The sequence below is a fragment of the Eulemur rufifrons genome, chromosome 30 (genome assembly GCF_041146395.1).
Source record: "Eulemur rufifrons isolate Redbay chromosome 30, OSU_ERuf_1, whole genome shotgun sequence".
Lineage (NCBI taxonomy): Eukaryota > Metazoa > Chordata > Mammalia > Primates > Lemuridae > Eulemur > Eulemur rufifrons.
The window spans coordinates 63,337,224-63,350,076 of record NC_091012.1 but is presented as its reverse complement, the minus strand read 5'-3'; the positions used below and the strand labels follow the sequence as shown (position 1 = coordinate 63,350,076).

Here is a 12,853-nt window from a genome sequence, read left to right as displayed (position 1 = left end):
CAAGCTGTCCTTGAAGTTTAATCAAGTCTGATTTCACACGTCAGTGGAGGGGACCTGGCCCCATGCTGGGTCCCCAGTCCTACAACCCCATGGAGAAAAATCTGTCGACTGACCTCAGGTAGAGCAATGAATTGGCCTTGAGCTGGTCTCTGACCCTCTGCCCACGGCTTCACAACATGGACAGAGTTCAGTTAGGAAATCAGCACAGTTCCAAGAAAAAGCAAACATCCAGTTTATTTTTCCTCTGATTCATCTTATGCCAACACACAAACTTCAATGGACAGTAGGCAAAACAGGGGGCGGGACCCCAGAGGGGGCTGATTCTGCAGATGCCCCCTTCCCTTCCTGCAAGACCCATGAGAAAGCCACCCCAGCTTTTCTTGGCTCTGGTCTCGGTATTTCTGGAGGTGAAGCCAGAAGTAGGGCTTTACATGGGGAGACGGGACCACATGGCCACCTGGGAAGGCTGCAGAGTCAAAGGGCCCTAAGGGGTGACTGCTTCCCCCTGCAAGGGCATGCCCTGTCCTGCTCTGCTTCCTGGGGGCTTCAGAAACCAGGTCTTCCTTCCTCTAGAGCTCCTAGGACCCTCCCACTGTCAACACAACACCAGCCCAGATAATGAGATGCCAGAGGCCTGGGCTCACAGGCCAGACAGGTAAGCCAGGGTGAGCTGGGCAGCTTGAGGACCTAATTTTCAGTCCAGAAAGCTGTGCCCAGAGACTCCTGGCTGATCGATGCCCATGGAAGCTTGCCGGGCATACTGTTGCTTCAGTTCAGACAGGGCAGGGGCAGGGAAGGGGGATGAGCTGTGGCCTTGTGTGGTGTGGACCCTGGTATCCTGGCATACCCTTCTGGCCCCTTTTCATCTGCCTCCTCTTCCTCCTCTTCTTCTTCTTCCTCGTCTTCGCTGTCTGAGTCCTCATACAGGTTAATGGTGGCCTGGAAAGGGAGGCTCTGCAGTAAAATCTCCCCAGCACTGTACAAGTAGTCAAAGGAGCGGGATTTGGGCCAGAAGAGCCTGTGGACAGAGAAGAAACATGGCCCCAACTTAGACAAGGCCTCATATGTGCAGAGGGGCCAGTAGGGCCAAAAGGAAGCTGGGCCCTCGACCCCTTTTCTTAGCTGCAGTAATGGGGGTCAGAGGGAAGGAAAGGGCCAGCTTTGTAACAGAACCTTCTGAAGTGTTACAGAATGGCCCCAGGAGCCCCAGCATCTATCAATTCTGGCCCTGACAGCCTACCCCACCCCCGCTCCTCTCAGCCTACCCCAGGAGGCTTCTAGCCAAGCATTCTTTAGCCCTGTTGTCCCCATCTCCTTCCAAGGATTCCTTCACTGTCCCACCCAAAGGGCTTCATTCTTGGGGGTCACGACACTGCTTCCAGGGAAAGCCACCTTGGCCAAGTCCCTTAACCTCTCTGGGCTTCAGTTTTCTCCTCTGTGAAACAGCAATCATAGCACTGCCGCCCTTCTGCGCCACAAGACTGTTATGAGGATCCAAAGAGCTAATGGATTCACGTCAAATTTGGAGCTTGGTGCCAGAAGCTTACCTGACGGGGTGAGGAAACTCCGAGTTGGCCTTGGTGACCTCAGCAGCTGTTGCTCCACCAGCCGCCTGTCCAAAGCAAAAGCTAGTTAGCATGTGGCTTAAAGTACGTGGCCAGATAACTGCCTCCTCCATATCAGAGGTCTGAAACCCACAGGTAAGATGATCTAGAAGATACCTTTGACATCTCTGGGGTCTACCTGCCCCCCAAAACACCCACCCCACAACAGGGGGGGTCTCTCTTGGTTCTGTTTGAAAAACAAGTGGACAGAGTCCTGGGGGTTGTTTGCTTGCTGCCCCTGTTCCAACACCTGTTTGGAGGCTGGCCAGGGGACAGAGTTCTACTGGAGCAGCAAAGATTCAGGGAGGGGGTGGGAGAGCACCGGGGCAATGTGCCAGGAGACTGAGACTCGAGCACCAGCACTGCCACACACTGGCTGTGGGGCCCAGATCCCCTGCCCACCGTGAGCCTCAACCTCTTCATCTTTCCAATTGCCACAGAAACCTCAGCTGTGCCCTCCTCCCAGGGCTGCTGTGGGCACTGAATGTTAGCAAAGCTATGAGGATGCTTGCCCCGATCTCCAGCCCTGGATTGAGGTCAGGGGCTCTCTGAGAAGGGACCCGGTCACTGTGAATGCATGTGGCTGCGTGTGTGTGTGTGTGTGTGTGTGTGTGAATAATGTGTCACCTGGGCTCAAACTCACCAAATCCACCAGCTTCCTCACCTGCCTTGGAGAGTCATTTGTGGAGGACAGCCAGGGTCTCCAGTGACAAGCTCCTCTAGGACAAAGAAGAGACAGATCAGTAAGTGGAGGAAGAGACTGAAACGTGGGCTCCCTGAGATAATAAAAGAGGGCTCCCCGAAGCTTGGCTCAGGTGCCATCTGCTCCAGGAAGCCTTTCCCAACGCCCCTGAGCCCAGGCCAGGACAGATGCCCCTCCTCTAGGACTTGGCAATGTTAACATTACTCTTATCACCCTGTTTTGTAATTGTCTGTTTACTTATCTTTGGGCTCCTTAAGCTCAAAGATATGTTTGATCCATATCTGAATCCCCAACACCCAACACAATGCCCGCACACAGTAGCCGTTTCAGTCAATGTTTGTTGAAGGTTAAATGTTTGGAGGAATGAATGGGGGTGAGGTAGAAAATATCTTGCCTCCTACCTGTGGCTCTAAGAAGGAGAGCTCAGAGCCCTACCATCTTCCTGGGCTGGGGAGAAGGGCCAGAAATATTCCTGGGCCCACTGTGTCCCCACTGGCCTTGCAGGGGCAGGAAACGAGCACATGGGAACCTGATGATGTGGTCAGGGAAAGGAAAGTGCCCCAGACAAGGGCCTCTTTAGACTTTGGCCCTCTTTCCCCGCACCCCACCTCTGCAGTCTAGGTCGTGTGGAGCCCGGGTTCCATGGCAGTGTCCTTGTGTCCCTCAGTGGACTCAGCAGACTGGCCCATGAGGGGCTGGCTGCTTGGCCTTCAGCTTTGGCAATGCTTACTATCCCCAAGTCCCCTTCTGCCACCCAGAGAGATCACTGAGGTAAAAAGCCAGGTGAGAGATTCCAGCCAGCAATGTAAAGGGAGGGCTATGAGGCCACTGCTTTTCCCCTTCACAGCGAAAAGGGGTGCCCTGAACGCCTCATGTCACTTCCTCTCCCAGGAACCCCTCAAGCCTCAGTTCAGGCTGCCAAAGACCAAGTTCCACTTACCTTTCATTCCCATCCACTTTTTGTCCAGAGGAGAGGAGGGGCGTTGGGCGAAATAGGCCAGGGAGTGCCAGAGGGGCTTGCACGAGGGCTGGAGCCAGGGCCAGGGCGGGGGCTGGGCCGGGGGCGGCAGCAGCGGCGTGAGTGGCAGAGTCCATCCTTAGGGTGCCAAGGCCAGGCAGGCTGTGGGGTCTCCTATTTCCCAGGACCTTCTACACTCTTTTGGCCTTTTCTGGGAGACCCTTTTATAAGCCCTGCCCGGACTCATAAATTAGTCAGGGAGTGCAGGGGTGGGGGACTTGGGAGGGGGCTGAATGAATATGTAAGGAAGGAGGTGGGGGGCGGGGGAGCTGGGTTCCTGGGTGTGAAATCTCTCCCAATTGAATCAACAGGGCATCAGTTGGAGGCGAGGGGGTTGCTTTATCTCCAAATCAGAAAGAAAAACACAGAAGGGGCAAATTGCACACAATTTGTGTGAATTCCCCAGGCAGTAGCAAGGCCCAAGGGGGGAAGGAGGGGAGCTCATTAGCACCTGACACTACAGAATTGTCAGGGACGGAGAGCTGGACGGACAGGTCTTTGGCAAAGCCAGTTCCCAGCAAGAAGAGACAGCTGACCCCACTAAGGAGAGCTAGGGACTGACATGTTATTTCAGTTCAAACCCCAAACAGCTTTGCTGGGTGGCTGTGATATAGGATGGCCGCCATTAAGCACATCATCTGTGTTAGGAAAAAAAAGGGATTCTGGGTAGAGTAGGCCCAGTTGCCTGTGGGGGTCAACCTCGAGTCTTCCTGCAGTGCTCCCCCACCCCTTACTGGTCAGCTCATTTGCAAAAGTGCCCTCTCCAGCCTCAGCAGGAAGTGGTCCAGTGGAGGAGAGCAGGCAGGATTTTTTGTAGGGTCTCCGGGTCAGATTCCAAATCTCACAATTCAGCCTCCAGCTCGGGAGCCAGGGTGCTGGGGACAGAAAGAGTTCTTTCTGTCTGGCCACTAAGCTGCTGAAGGACCTTCCCCAGCCCCAGGCCTCGGTTTTCTCACATGAGCGATAAGGGTGCTGGCCCAGTGGTCCCAAAGGGCCCCTGCCGGTCTGACCGCTCCCTGGTAGGGGCTGAGTAAATGGGTACTGACCCCGGGCGAGGCCAGAGGCTTGAGCACAGTCCTCGGCCTTAGCCAGCCTTCTGGATCTCGGCCAAAAAGCTTCCAGTTACAACTACTGGCAGGTGTCTCATGCTTTAGAGGTCTCGAAACTGTTCCTCCTGACCTCAGTGTCCAGCGCCAGCACAGATTTAGCTTCTTGGACATTCATCACAGCCTGGTTTGTAATCGTCAAAAATTAGAAACAACCTCAATGTCCAATAATAGGAAATCAGTGACATTAATTAATCCTTGCACCTGAATACTAAGAAAGTGTTCACGATCATGTTCTAGGAAGTCTAATTGTTAACACTGAAAGTCAAAAAAAAAAAAATCAGATGCTAAAATAGTAGGAGTAACTTAAAGGTTCCTTTTTTCTCAGTTCACCTAACCCCCAACCTCTGTCCCACTTCAAATTCCAGCCCTGCCGTGTTCTTTGCAGCAAAGAAAAACTGAAAATGACCTAAATGTCTCACTTTAAAAAGCTGATTAAATAAATCATCGAGCAGCTACACAATTTCATATTAAATTTGGCATGGTAGGAGAATGAGGGAAAAGTTAAGATATTGAAGAGTGAAAAAAGTAAGCCTCTAAAATATTACTTAGAGGATGATCCCATTTTGGTAAGAAAAAAGTATAGAATGTTTGGTATGCTGAGAAAAAAAGACTGGTGAGAAGAAAGAATTACAGTTGTCATTTCTGGGAGTAAGAATAGGGTGGATTTTGACTTCTTTATGCTTTTCAGAATCTTCTAAAAAGTTCCACAATGAACTGATTTTCTATATTTGAGTAATAAAAAGTAAAGCTGCATAAAAGCAAAAAGAAACAAAGAAAGAAGTGCTTATCTGGGGAGGAGAGAAAACTCTGGGGGAAATGACAGCCACTTTCAAATATCTGAAGATTAGACTGTAATGAGATTATACTTGTTCTGGGTAACTTCAAAGGGTGGGCCTGAGTTCCATGACTGGAAGCTACAGGGAGACACATTTTGGCTCAATCAAAGGAAAACTTTCTAACAGCTCAGCCACCACCTAAGCTAAGCGTCTGGCACCTCACCGGCCCTCAGTAAACAGAGGTTTATTACATGAGGTGAAATGAGTTCAGTGGAATGTGCTGCTTTGGAGTGGGGCGAGCTCTCTGTCCCTGAATTTTGTAAGTACAGGCTGGATCTTGGATCCTAAAGGGGGAAATCTTGGCAGCAAAGGGAGGGTTGCTGGAGAGCCTGGGCTTCTATCAGCCTCTGAGAGTTCTTGCTAAATTTACCATCAGGAAATGAGAGTTGGCTTGTACTGCCTCACTGGCTAAAATGAGGAGTGAGCCTGAGAGAAGGAGCCACGCCGAAGAGACTGGGTTGGAATGCAAAGGACAAAGCACAAGCCCTGTTGTCACACTCTAGGATCTTTTTGACCTCTAGGTGGCCTCTGAGAGTAGGTAGGAGGGAGGAGGGAAAGTTCCAAGAGGCAGTCATTCTTCCTGAGCTGGGGCTCAGCCCAACCAGACTCAGCCCTGCCATCCATCATGCCACCTCCCAACTTGAACTTGTGTTCCTTCAGTCACTCCCTGGACGATGGGAGCTGTCCAGTCCCTTCACTCCCCTGAGCAGCAGGGCCACAGGGTTCCCCTTACACCCAGCTCCCAGCATAGTCCTGGAGCCCAGGGAGCCACCTTCCGTCCTGTCTCTGTGGCTCTTTGTTCAACGCTCTGTCTCGCTACCTCCTAAGAATTGCCGCTGAGGCCGGGCGCGGTGGCTCACGCCTGTAATCCTAACACTCTGGGAGGCCGAGGCAGGTGGATCGCTCGAGTCAGGAGTTTGAGACCAGCCTGAGCAAGAGCGAGACTCCCCCGTCTCTACTAAAAAAATAGAAAGAAATTAGCTGGATAACTAAAAATATATAGAAAAAATTAGCCGGGCTTGGTGGCGCATGCCTGTAGTCCCAGCTACCAGGGAGGCTGAGGCAGGAGGATCGCTTGAGCCCAGGAGTTTGAGGTTGCTGTGAGCTAGGCTGACGCCACGGCACTCACTCTAGCCCGGGCAACAAAGTGAGACTCTGTCTCAAAAAAAAAAAAAAAAAAAAAAAAAGAATTGCCTCTGCCTCATTCAGCTTGTGGGGGAAGAAGCCACGGGACTCTCTTGTGGGCCTCTCTCCGGCCTGCAGGGGTTGCTGGGCAAGAGCTGGCTGTTCTTTACGCCTGGCATGGAACAGAAGTAAACTGGTCAGCAGGCAGCAGAAAAGGTGTTGAGGCAACGAACGTGGAGAGCTTCCTGTCAGGGCAGTTCAGATCTCACCTCTGTTTCCCCTGACAGCCTTAGAGGCTTCTGGATTTGCCAGGCCTTTCTGTGGGTGCCTCCTCTGGGCCAGACACCCCGCTGGGCATTGCCTACAAGGGGATGGGCCCGGAAGGGGAAAGTGCAATGGACCCTGCCTCGAGACACTTACACCCAGTGAGGGAGACAAGACTCGATCAACCTCAGCTGCAGCCAGACCCCTCAGCCATCCTTGAGCGCATTCCCCTGTCAAGGCCCCAGCTCCAGCCTCCATATTATTTCTCTGGGCCATGTTCCAAACTTCCTTCAGCTCCCGACCATGCTCCCGCCCCACCCCTCTCCCTTAAAGGAACAACCTCTCCTCCTACTTCCCTGAGAAAACAGAGGCCTTCGAGCGTGAATTACCTCAGTGCCCTGCCCCACCCCCCCAAAATTGGCCTCTCCGACTTCCTTCCCCTCCAGCCCTCCCTTCTCAGGGCACAAGATGCCCCTTTAGTTAAAGGCTAATCCCTTCTCCTGGGCCTTGGCCTCATCCACCCTCCCTTTCTGGGCCCTTCCTCCAGACGTTCGTTGCGCTCCTTCTCTTCAGGCAAGTTCAGCTTCTTTCTCTCTACTCACTCTTTCTCTTCTGATTATAGAACCCCACACTCTGTTATCCCAAAACACAGGCACCCTTCCTTCCCAGACGTGTTCTCTTGCTCCCCTAACTTGCTCTTTCCCTTGATCTCTTTCTCTCTCCCCTCCCTCCTTCCTCCTCTCTTTTCTTTTCTTTTCTTTTTTGTCTTTTCCCTCAAATTTGTTGAAAATAGTCTACATGCTAGACTTCCACTTTTCCCAGCTTCCCATTTCACACCTCAACCAACTGCAATTTGGCCCCAGCCCCATGAGCTCAGTAAAAGGGCACTGCCAAAGGTCACCAATGAACTCCTAATTGCCAAATTCGATGACCTCTTTGAACCCTGGATGGCAAAAGACACTATTGGCCAAGTCGTCCTTTCTGAAACTCTCCTTCCTCTTTCAGCCGCCATCAGCACTCTTTCCTGACTTTCCTCCTGCCTCTGGAACCCTTCCTTGTGGTCCCTTTTGCTGGCCTCTCTTCCTCTGCCCGTTCCTCAAGTCAGCGGTTCTTAAATGGCAGTGCACAGATCAGGCTGATGTGCAGGGATGTTTTCAATGGGTCACGGCAAAATGAGAAAAACTGCGCTAGGAGAGTTTTCCCATAATCTAAATTTATTCAGTTATAAAGGACCGTCCTTCATTCTTAGATTATGCCCTTCCTGGGTTCTGGTAGTAAAATAGTCTCTCTGTTTCAAAATGATGGTGAGGATGGATGTTAGTTTCTTTCCTTAATGTTCCTACTTGGCAAAATAAAACGTTAGCTTCTCTGTGTCAGTCCCATAAATGTTTATTGGAGAATGAAAGAACGAGAGTTGTGTTTCCTGATGAAATTTTCCTGATGGGTGTCTCAAACTCATTCCAAAACCGAACTGTTTTCTCCCCTACACACCTCCGTACCTGCCTCAGTGACCAGCATCATAGTGACCCAGTTACTTAAGCTAAAAACGCCAGCCACAGAGCCCTGTTGATTTCAATCTCCACCATTTCTCACTTTTGTCTCCTCCATGCTCCCCACTCTCCTTCTCGTCTTCAATTCTGGCCTCATCTGGCCTCTCTCACCTACGTGCCCCAAATGGCTTCCTGATATGTCCCCCTGTCCTTGACTTAGCCTTTCCAACCCATTCTCCTCACAGCTGCCCCAGTGAGCTTTCTAAAACACATAGCTGAGTGTGGTCTTCTGCTTAAGAACTTCCAGTGGCTGTAGGAAATACTCAAAATCTTTTGTGTGGCATTCGAAGCCCTTTGCCGTCTGAGCCCTGAATGCCTCTCCGGTCTCCTGCTTCCAAAGGCCCTCCACGCGCGTCCACTGCGAGCCCCCATGCCTCTAGCTCCAGACTGTGAACAGGCTGTTCACGTGCAGTCTTTCCAGGGCTTCGGGCCTATGAAGGTCTAATCCCACCCTGTGTGGGGTTTATCACAGAGGAGGGAAAATCAGGGTCACACTTGGGGCAGTGGTTTTCAAACTTTGGGTCACACACTGTCAATGGCAGGGCTTAAAATCAGTTTTGTAGGTTGCAACCAGCATTTGAGAAAATGAATAGCAAATAAAAGAGTGGATCACCCATGGTAAGGATATGAATTGTTCCATGAAGCTTTTGTTTTCCGTGAAGCTTTTGTATAGATACATATATATGAATATAACTATACAGTGTCTCTATATAAAGATATGCAAACGCATGTACTGGGTTGTGCTGTAAAATGTATTTCTTATTCTGGGTCACAGTCAAAAAATTCTTTTTTTTTTTTTGAGACAGAGTCTCACTCTGTTGCCCGGGCTAGAGTGAGTGCCGTGGCGTCAGCCTAGCTCACAGGAACCTCAAACTCCTGGGCTGAAGCGATCCTACTGCCTCAGCCTCCCGAGTAGCTGGGACTACAGGCATGTGCCACCATGCCCGGCTAATTTTTTGTATATATATATTTTAGTTGTCCATATAATTTCTTTCTATTTTTAGTAGAGACGGGGGTCTCACTCTTGCTCAGGCTGGTCTCGAACTCCTGACCTTGAGCGATCCACCTGCCTCGGCCTCCCAGAGTGCTAGGATTACAGGCGTGAGCCACCGCGCCCGGCCCCACAGTCAAAAAATTTGACGGCACTAAGGGGGTTAGTGCAGATGCTACTCCGTGCTCCGTTTAGTTGGTGCTGTTCAGGTCACAGTCCCTAACTCTCAAAATGGTTCTAGTCTCACTAGGGGGCGCAACAAAGGTCAGGAGACTGGATAATGCCAGAAAGACTTCATGGAGGAGGCGGAGATGGAGCTGCGCTGGGTTTACAGAGGCAGAGAGAAGGGGAAAATGTCATTCCGGCAGGGAGAAGTGGCACAGAGGCAGATAATAAGAGTAGAGAACATTTGTTAAACATTTATGGGCCAGGCATTGTTCTAAGCACTCTGCATGGATTAACTTAAGCCTCACAAACAACTCTATGAGGAAGGTACTATTCAAAGCTTCAGTTTATAGATGAGACAAGTACCTGGCCCAAGATCACAGAGCTGAAAGTGACAAGGCTAGGATTTGAACTTGGGTAGTCTCTGTGCTCTTAAGCACTGGCCTGCCCTGCCCTTCACTGGGGGCCGGTGTGGACAGGTGGGCTGGGCAGGGTGGGCCGGCAGGCATCGAGGGAGCAGACCTGGAATGGCAGGTGGAAAGCCCCAGCAACAGGTTCTGCGCTCACCTCCGGGAAGGAGCTCTTACCCTTTTCCCCTCCAGCCTCTGCCCTGTGAGCTAGGGCCCCAGGGGCTGGAGACAGGAAGCCTAAGTGCCCAGTGAAGATGCCAAGTGGATGCCAGAAATAAGGCAGGGCCTGCTCTGAGAGAGGAGGAAGGGAGAATTTTCTCTCCCTGACCCAAGCCTGCCCCCAAAGCAAAAATAGCAAATGGTGCCTGGGGCCTCTGTCCTCAAGTCCAAATGTCCCAAATGTGCCAAATCTTGGACCCAGCCCCTTGGGTTCCTGGGACAGGGGGTCTCCTCTGGAGAACAGTTTGTTGCTGGGTCAGCTCTCCTCCTGCACCCTTTGCCGCTTGGCCCGCCATTTGAGCCAGGGCTGTGGCCCATGTGGCGCGGGCTCTCCTGGCAGAGCCTCTAGCAGCTCCCCATTTGCTCCTCATTTGGACGGCAGAGGCCTAGAAAAACAAAGCTCTGGGGAAGGAGAAGGGTGGGAGGGAGGGTGCCTGGAAAAGTCACTCCTAGCCGGGCTCCTTCCCTCACCTTTCGCCTTTCAGTCCACCCAGCTCCACCCTAGCCCCTTGGCCACCCTATCCAGCTCCTCTTCTCTGGTGAAGCCTCTTTTCCCAGCCTGGCCTGAGACCTTGGGACGATGGAGTGGTGCTGAATTCCCAGCAGTGCGGTCTTTCCTCTGTCTTTTTAGTCTTGGTGTCCTGGCTAATAAGCAATTGGTAACTAAGACATTGGTAACTAGTGGCAGCTCCCTTCCTGGGAGGCGGACCCTGACAAACTCTTAATAACAACAACAGCAATAAAAAAAAATAGCTAACATTTATTGAATGCTTACTGTGTGCCAGGCGCTATGCTAAGCACTTGATTGCTTTATTGTTTTATTTACTCCTTATAAAAACCCTATAAGTTAGGATTATTGCTCCCATTTAAAGATGAGCAGAAAACTGGGGCGTGGAGAGAGTAAGTGATTGACCAGGATGAAATAGCTACTAAGGCCGGGCGCGGTGGCTCACACACCTGTAATCCTAGCACTCTGGGAGGCCGAGAAGGGTGGATCGTTTGAGCTCAGGAGTTCGAGACCAGCCTGAGCAAGCGTGAGACCCTGTCTCTACTAAAAATAGAAAGAAATTATATGGACAACCAAAAATATACAGAAAAAGTTAGCCGGGCATGGTGGCCTGTAGTCCCAGCTACTCGGGAGGCTGAGGCAGGAGGATCGCTTGAGCCCAGGAGTTTGAGGTTGCTGTGAGCTAGGCTGACGCCACGGCACTCTAGCCCGGGCAACACAGCGAGACTCTGTCTCAAAAAAAAAAGAAATAGCTATTGAAAGGTCTGGCTGCCACTCCAGCGCAGACCCTTCTCGTCTGATGCCTTAAAGTGGAAAAGCCTGGGCCCTACAGTTGGATGTGGGTATGTGGGATAAGAATGGTCCTTACCTCACAGTGTTGCTGTGAAGACTGGATGAAATAGTGCATAGATTTTGCTTCAAGCCTGATGAGTATTTAGTACTCGGTAGATATTGGCTCCTTCATTGAGTATACTGTGGTTATTCAGAGCACAGGCTCTGGAAGCAGGCCTGGCTTGGAATCCTTCCTCGGTCGTTTCCCTCCAGGTGACCTTGGGTGAGTTAATCAATTTCTCAGAGCCTCAGTTTCCTGGGGATGAAAATAACAGTACCTATCTCACAGGGCTGGAGTGAGGATGGAATTAAACACTGTGCATACACTGGTGTTAATTCTTTTTGTTCCATACACTTTCAGGTGTTTTCTGCATGCTTGGCCAGATTCAGCTTCCTAAAACCCAGCTTCCATCCTGCTCACACACCTGCATTGGCAGCCCATGACTGACGGGAATAAGTCAGGCACTCACAGATTTTCCCTGTACCCCCAGCCTTACCTCTGGCTCCACCCAGCTCTCCCTGTCACTTCCAGCAGGCTTGTTACTATACTGTCCCTGCACGTGATCGTCTCCACCCCCCTGCCCAAGTCTAGAAATCCTTCTCTCTCCCCCATGACACCAATTCTGCCTCTCCTTTTCAGGTCCTCCTTGAACCCACACTTACTGCAGGGAGCCTCCAAGCCACGCTAACATCTGCTTCCTTCCCCAAGGCCTCTCATTTGAGCTCTGCTCCCATGTAAGGGTGCCAGCCTTCTTTTCAGTCACTTTTTCAGATGGGATGCAAGCCTCTCTATTGGGGTGATCCAGGAAGGGGCTGTGGCTTAGTCATGTCTCCTCCCTCCCATCAGCGCTTGGCACAGGACTCAGGACACAGCAGGTGTCACGGAATGGTATTTGACGAACAGATTTAGTCTAGCAGGGCTTTGGGGCTCCCGGGTAGGGTGGCAAACAGCCCTGACAGGTGCATGGGCCAGGATGAGATTCTCTGTTAGCGTTTTATTTTGGCCTTGTAAGGCAGAGCATCCAAGATCCCAGGATGGGAATGGCTTTAGAGGGTAGCTGTTGACTTGGCTGGGACAGCTCATGACCAAGATAGGTCAGGAGTAGGAAATGGCACAGCAGAGATCCTTGGGAGAAGGAATTAGGGATTCTCTCCTCCTCCTCATTCCCAAGTGACTCCTCTATTGACAGGACATTTCTAATTATGATTAAAATTTCATCTCCACCCTCTCCAGGCCTCTTCCTTCCTCTTCCAGCCTCAGCCTAGACCAGCAGCCCTAAAAATGTGGTCCAAAGACCCCATGGTGGCCTGGCGTGGTGGCTCACACCTGTAATCCTAGCACTTGGGAGGCCGAGGCGGGTGGATCGTTTGAGCTCAGGAGTTTGAGACCAGCCTGAGCAAGAGCGAGACCCTGTCTCTACTAAAAATAGAAATAAATTATATGGACAACTAAAAATATATATAGAAAAAATTAGCCGGGCGTGGTGGTGCATGCCTGTAGTCCCAGCTACTCGGGAGGC

General features: G+C 51.3%; 1 protein-coding gene across 2 annotated transcripts; it reads right to left on the bottom strand.

Moving 5' to 3' along the window:
• Positions 1 to 243: 243 nt before the first annotated feature.
• RIPPLY1 (ripply transcriptional repressor 1) lies at positions 244 to 3,402 on the bottom strand. Of its 2 annotated transcripts, XM_069463545.1 has the most exons (4): positions 3,248 to 3,402; positions 2,248 to 2,323; positions 1,548 to 1,612; positions 244 to 1,018 (listed from the first exon to the last, which is right to left on the bottom strand). In XM_069463545.1, exons 1-4 carry the CDS (start codon positions 3,400 to 3,402, stop codon positions 769 to 771), a joined length of 546 nt encoding a protein of 181 aa, XP_069319646.1. In that variant the 3' UTR covers positions 244 to 768. The 2 variants fall into 2 exon arrangements, with proteins under 2 accessions (XP_069319646.1, XP_069319647.1); XM_069463546.1 differs by lacking the exons at positions 1,548 to 1,612; positions 2,248 to 2,323.
• Between the last annotated feature and the right edge of the window lie 9,451 nt (positions 3,403 to 12,853).

Coding starts and splice junctions, on each gene's coding strand:
- RIPPLY1 (XM_069463545.1), bottom strand. CDS start 3,402: ATGGACTCTGCCACTCACGCCGCTGCTGCCGCCCCCGGCCCAGCCCCC. Junction 2,324..3,247: donor AAAGTGGATGGGAATGAAAG/GTAAGTGGAACT, acceptor TCTTTGTCCTAG/AGGAGCTTGTCACTGGAGAC. Junction 1,019..1,547: donor GAGTTTCCTCACCCCGTCAG/GTAAGCTTCTGG, acceptor CTCTGTCCACAG/GCTCTTCTGGCCCAAATCCC.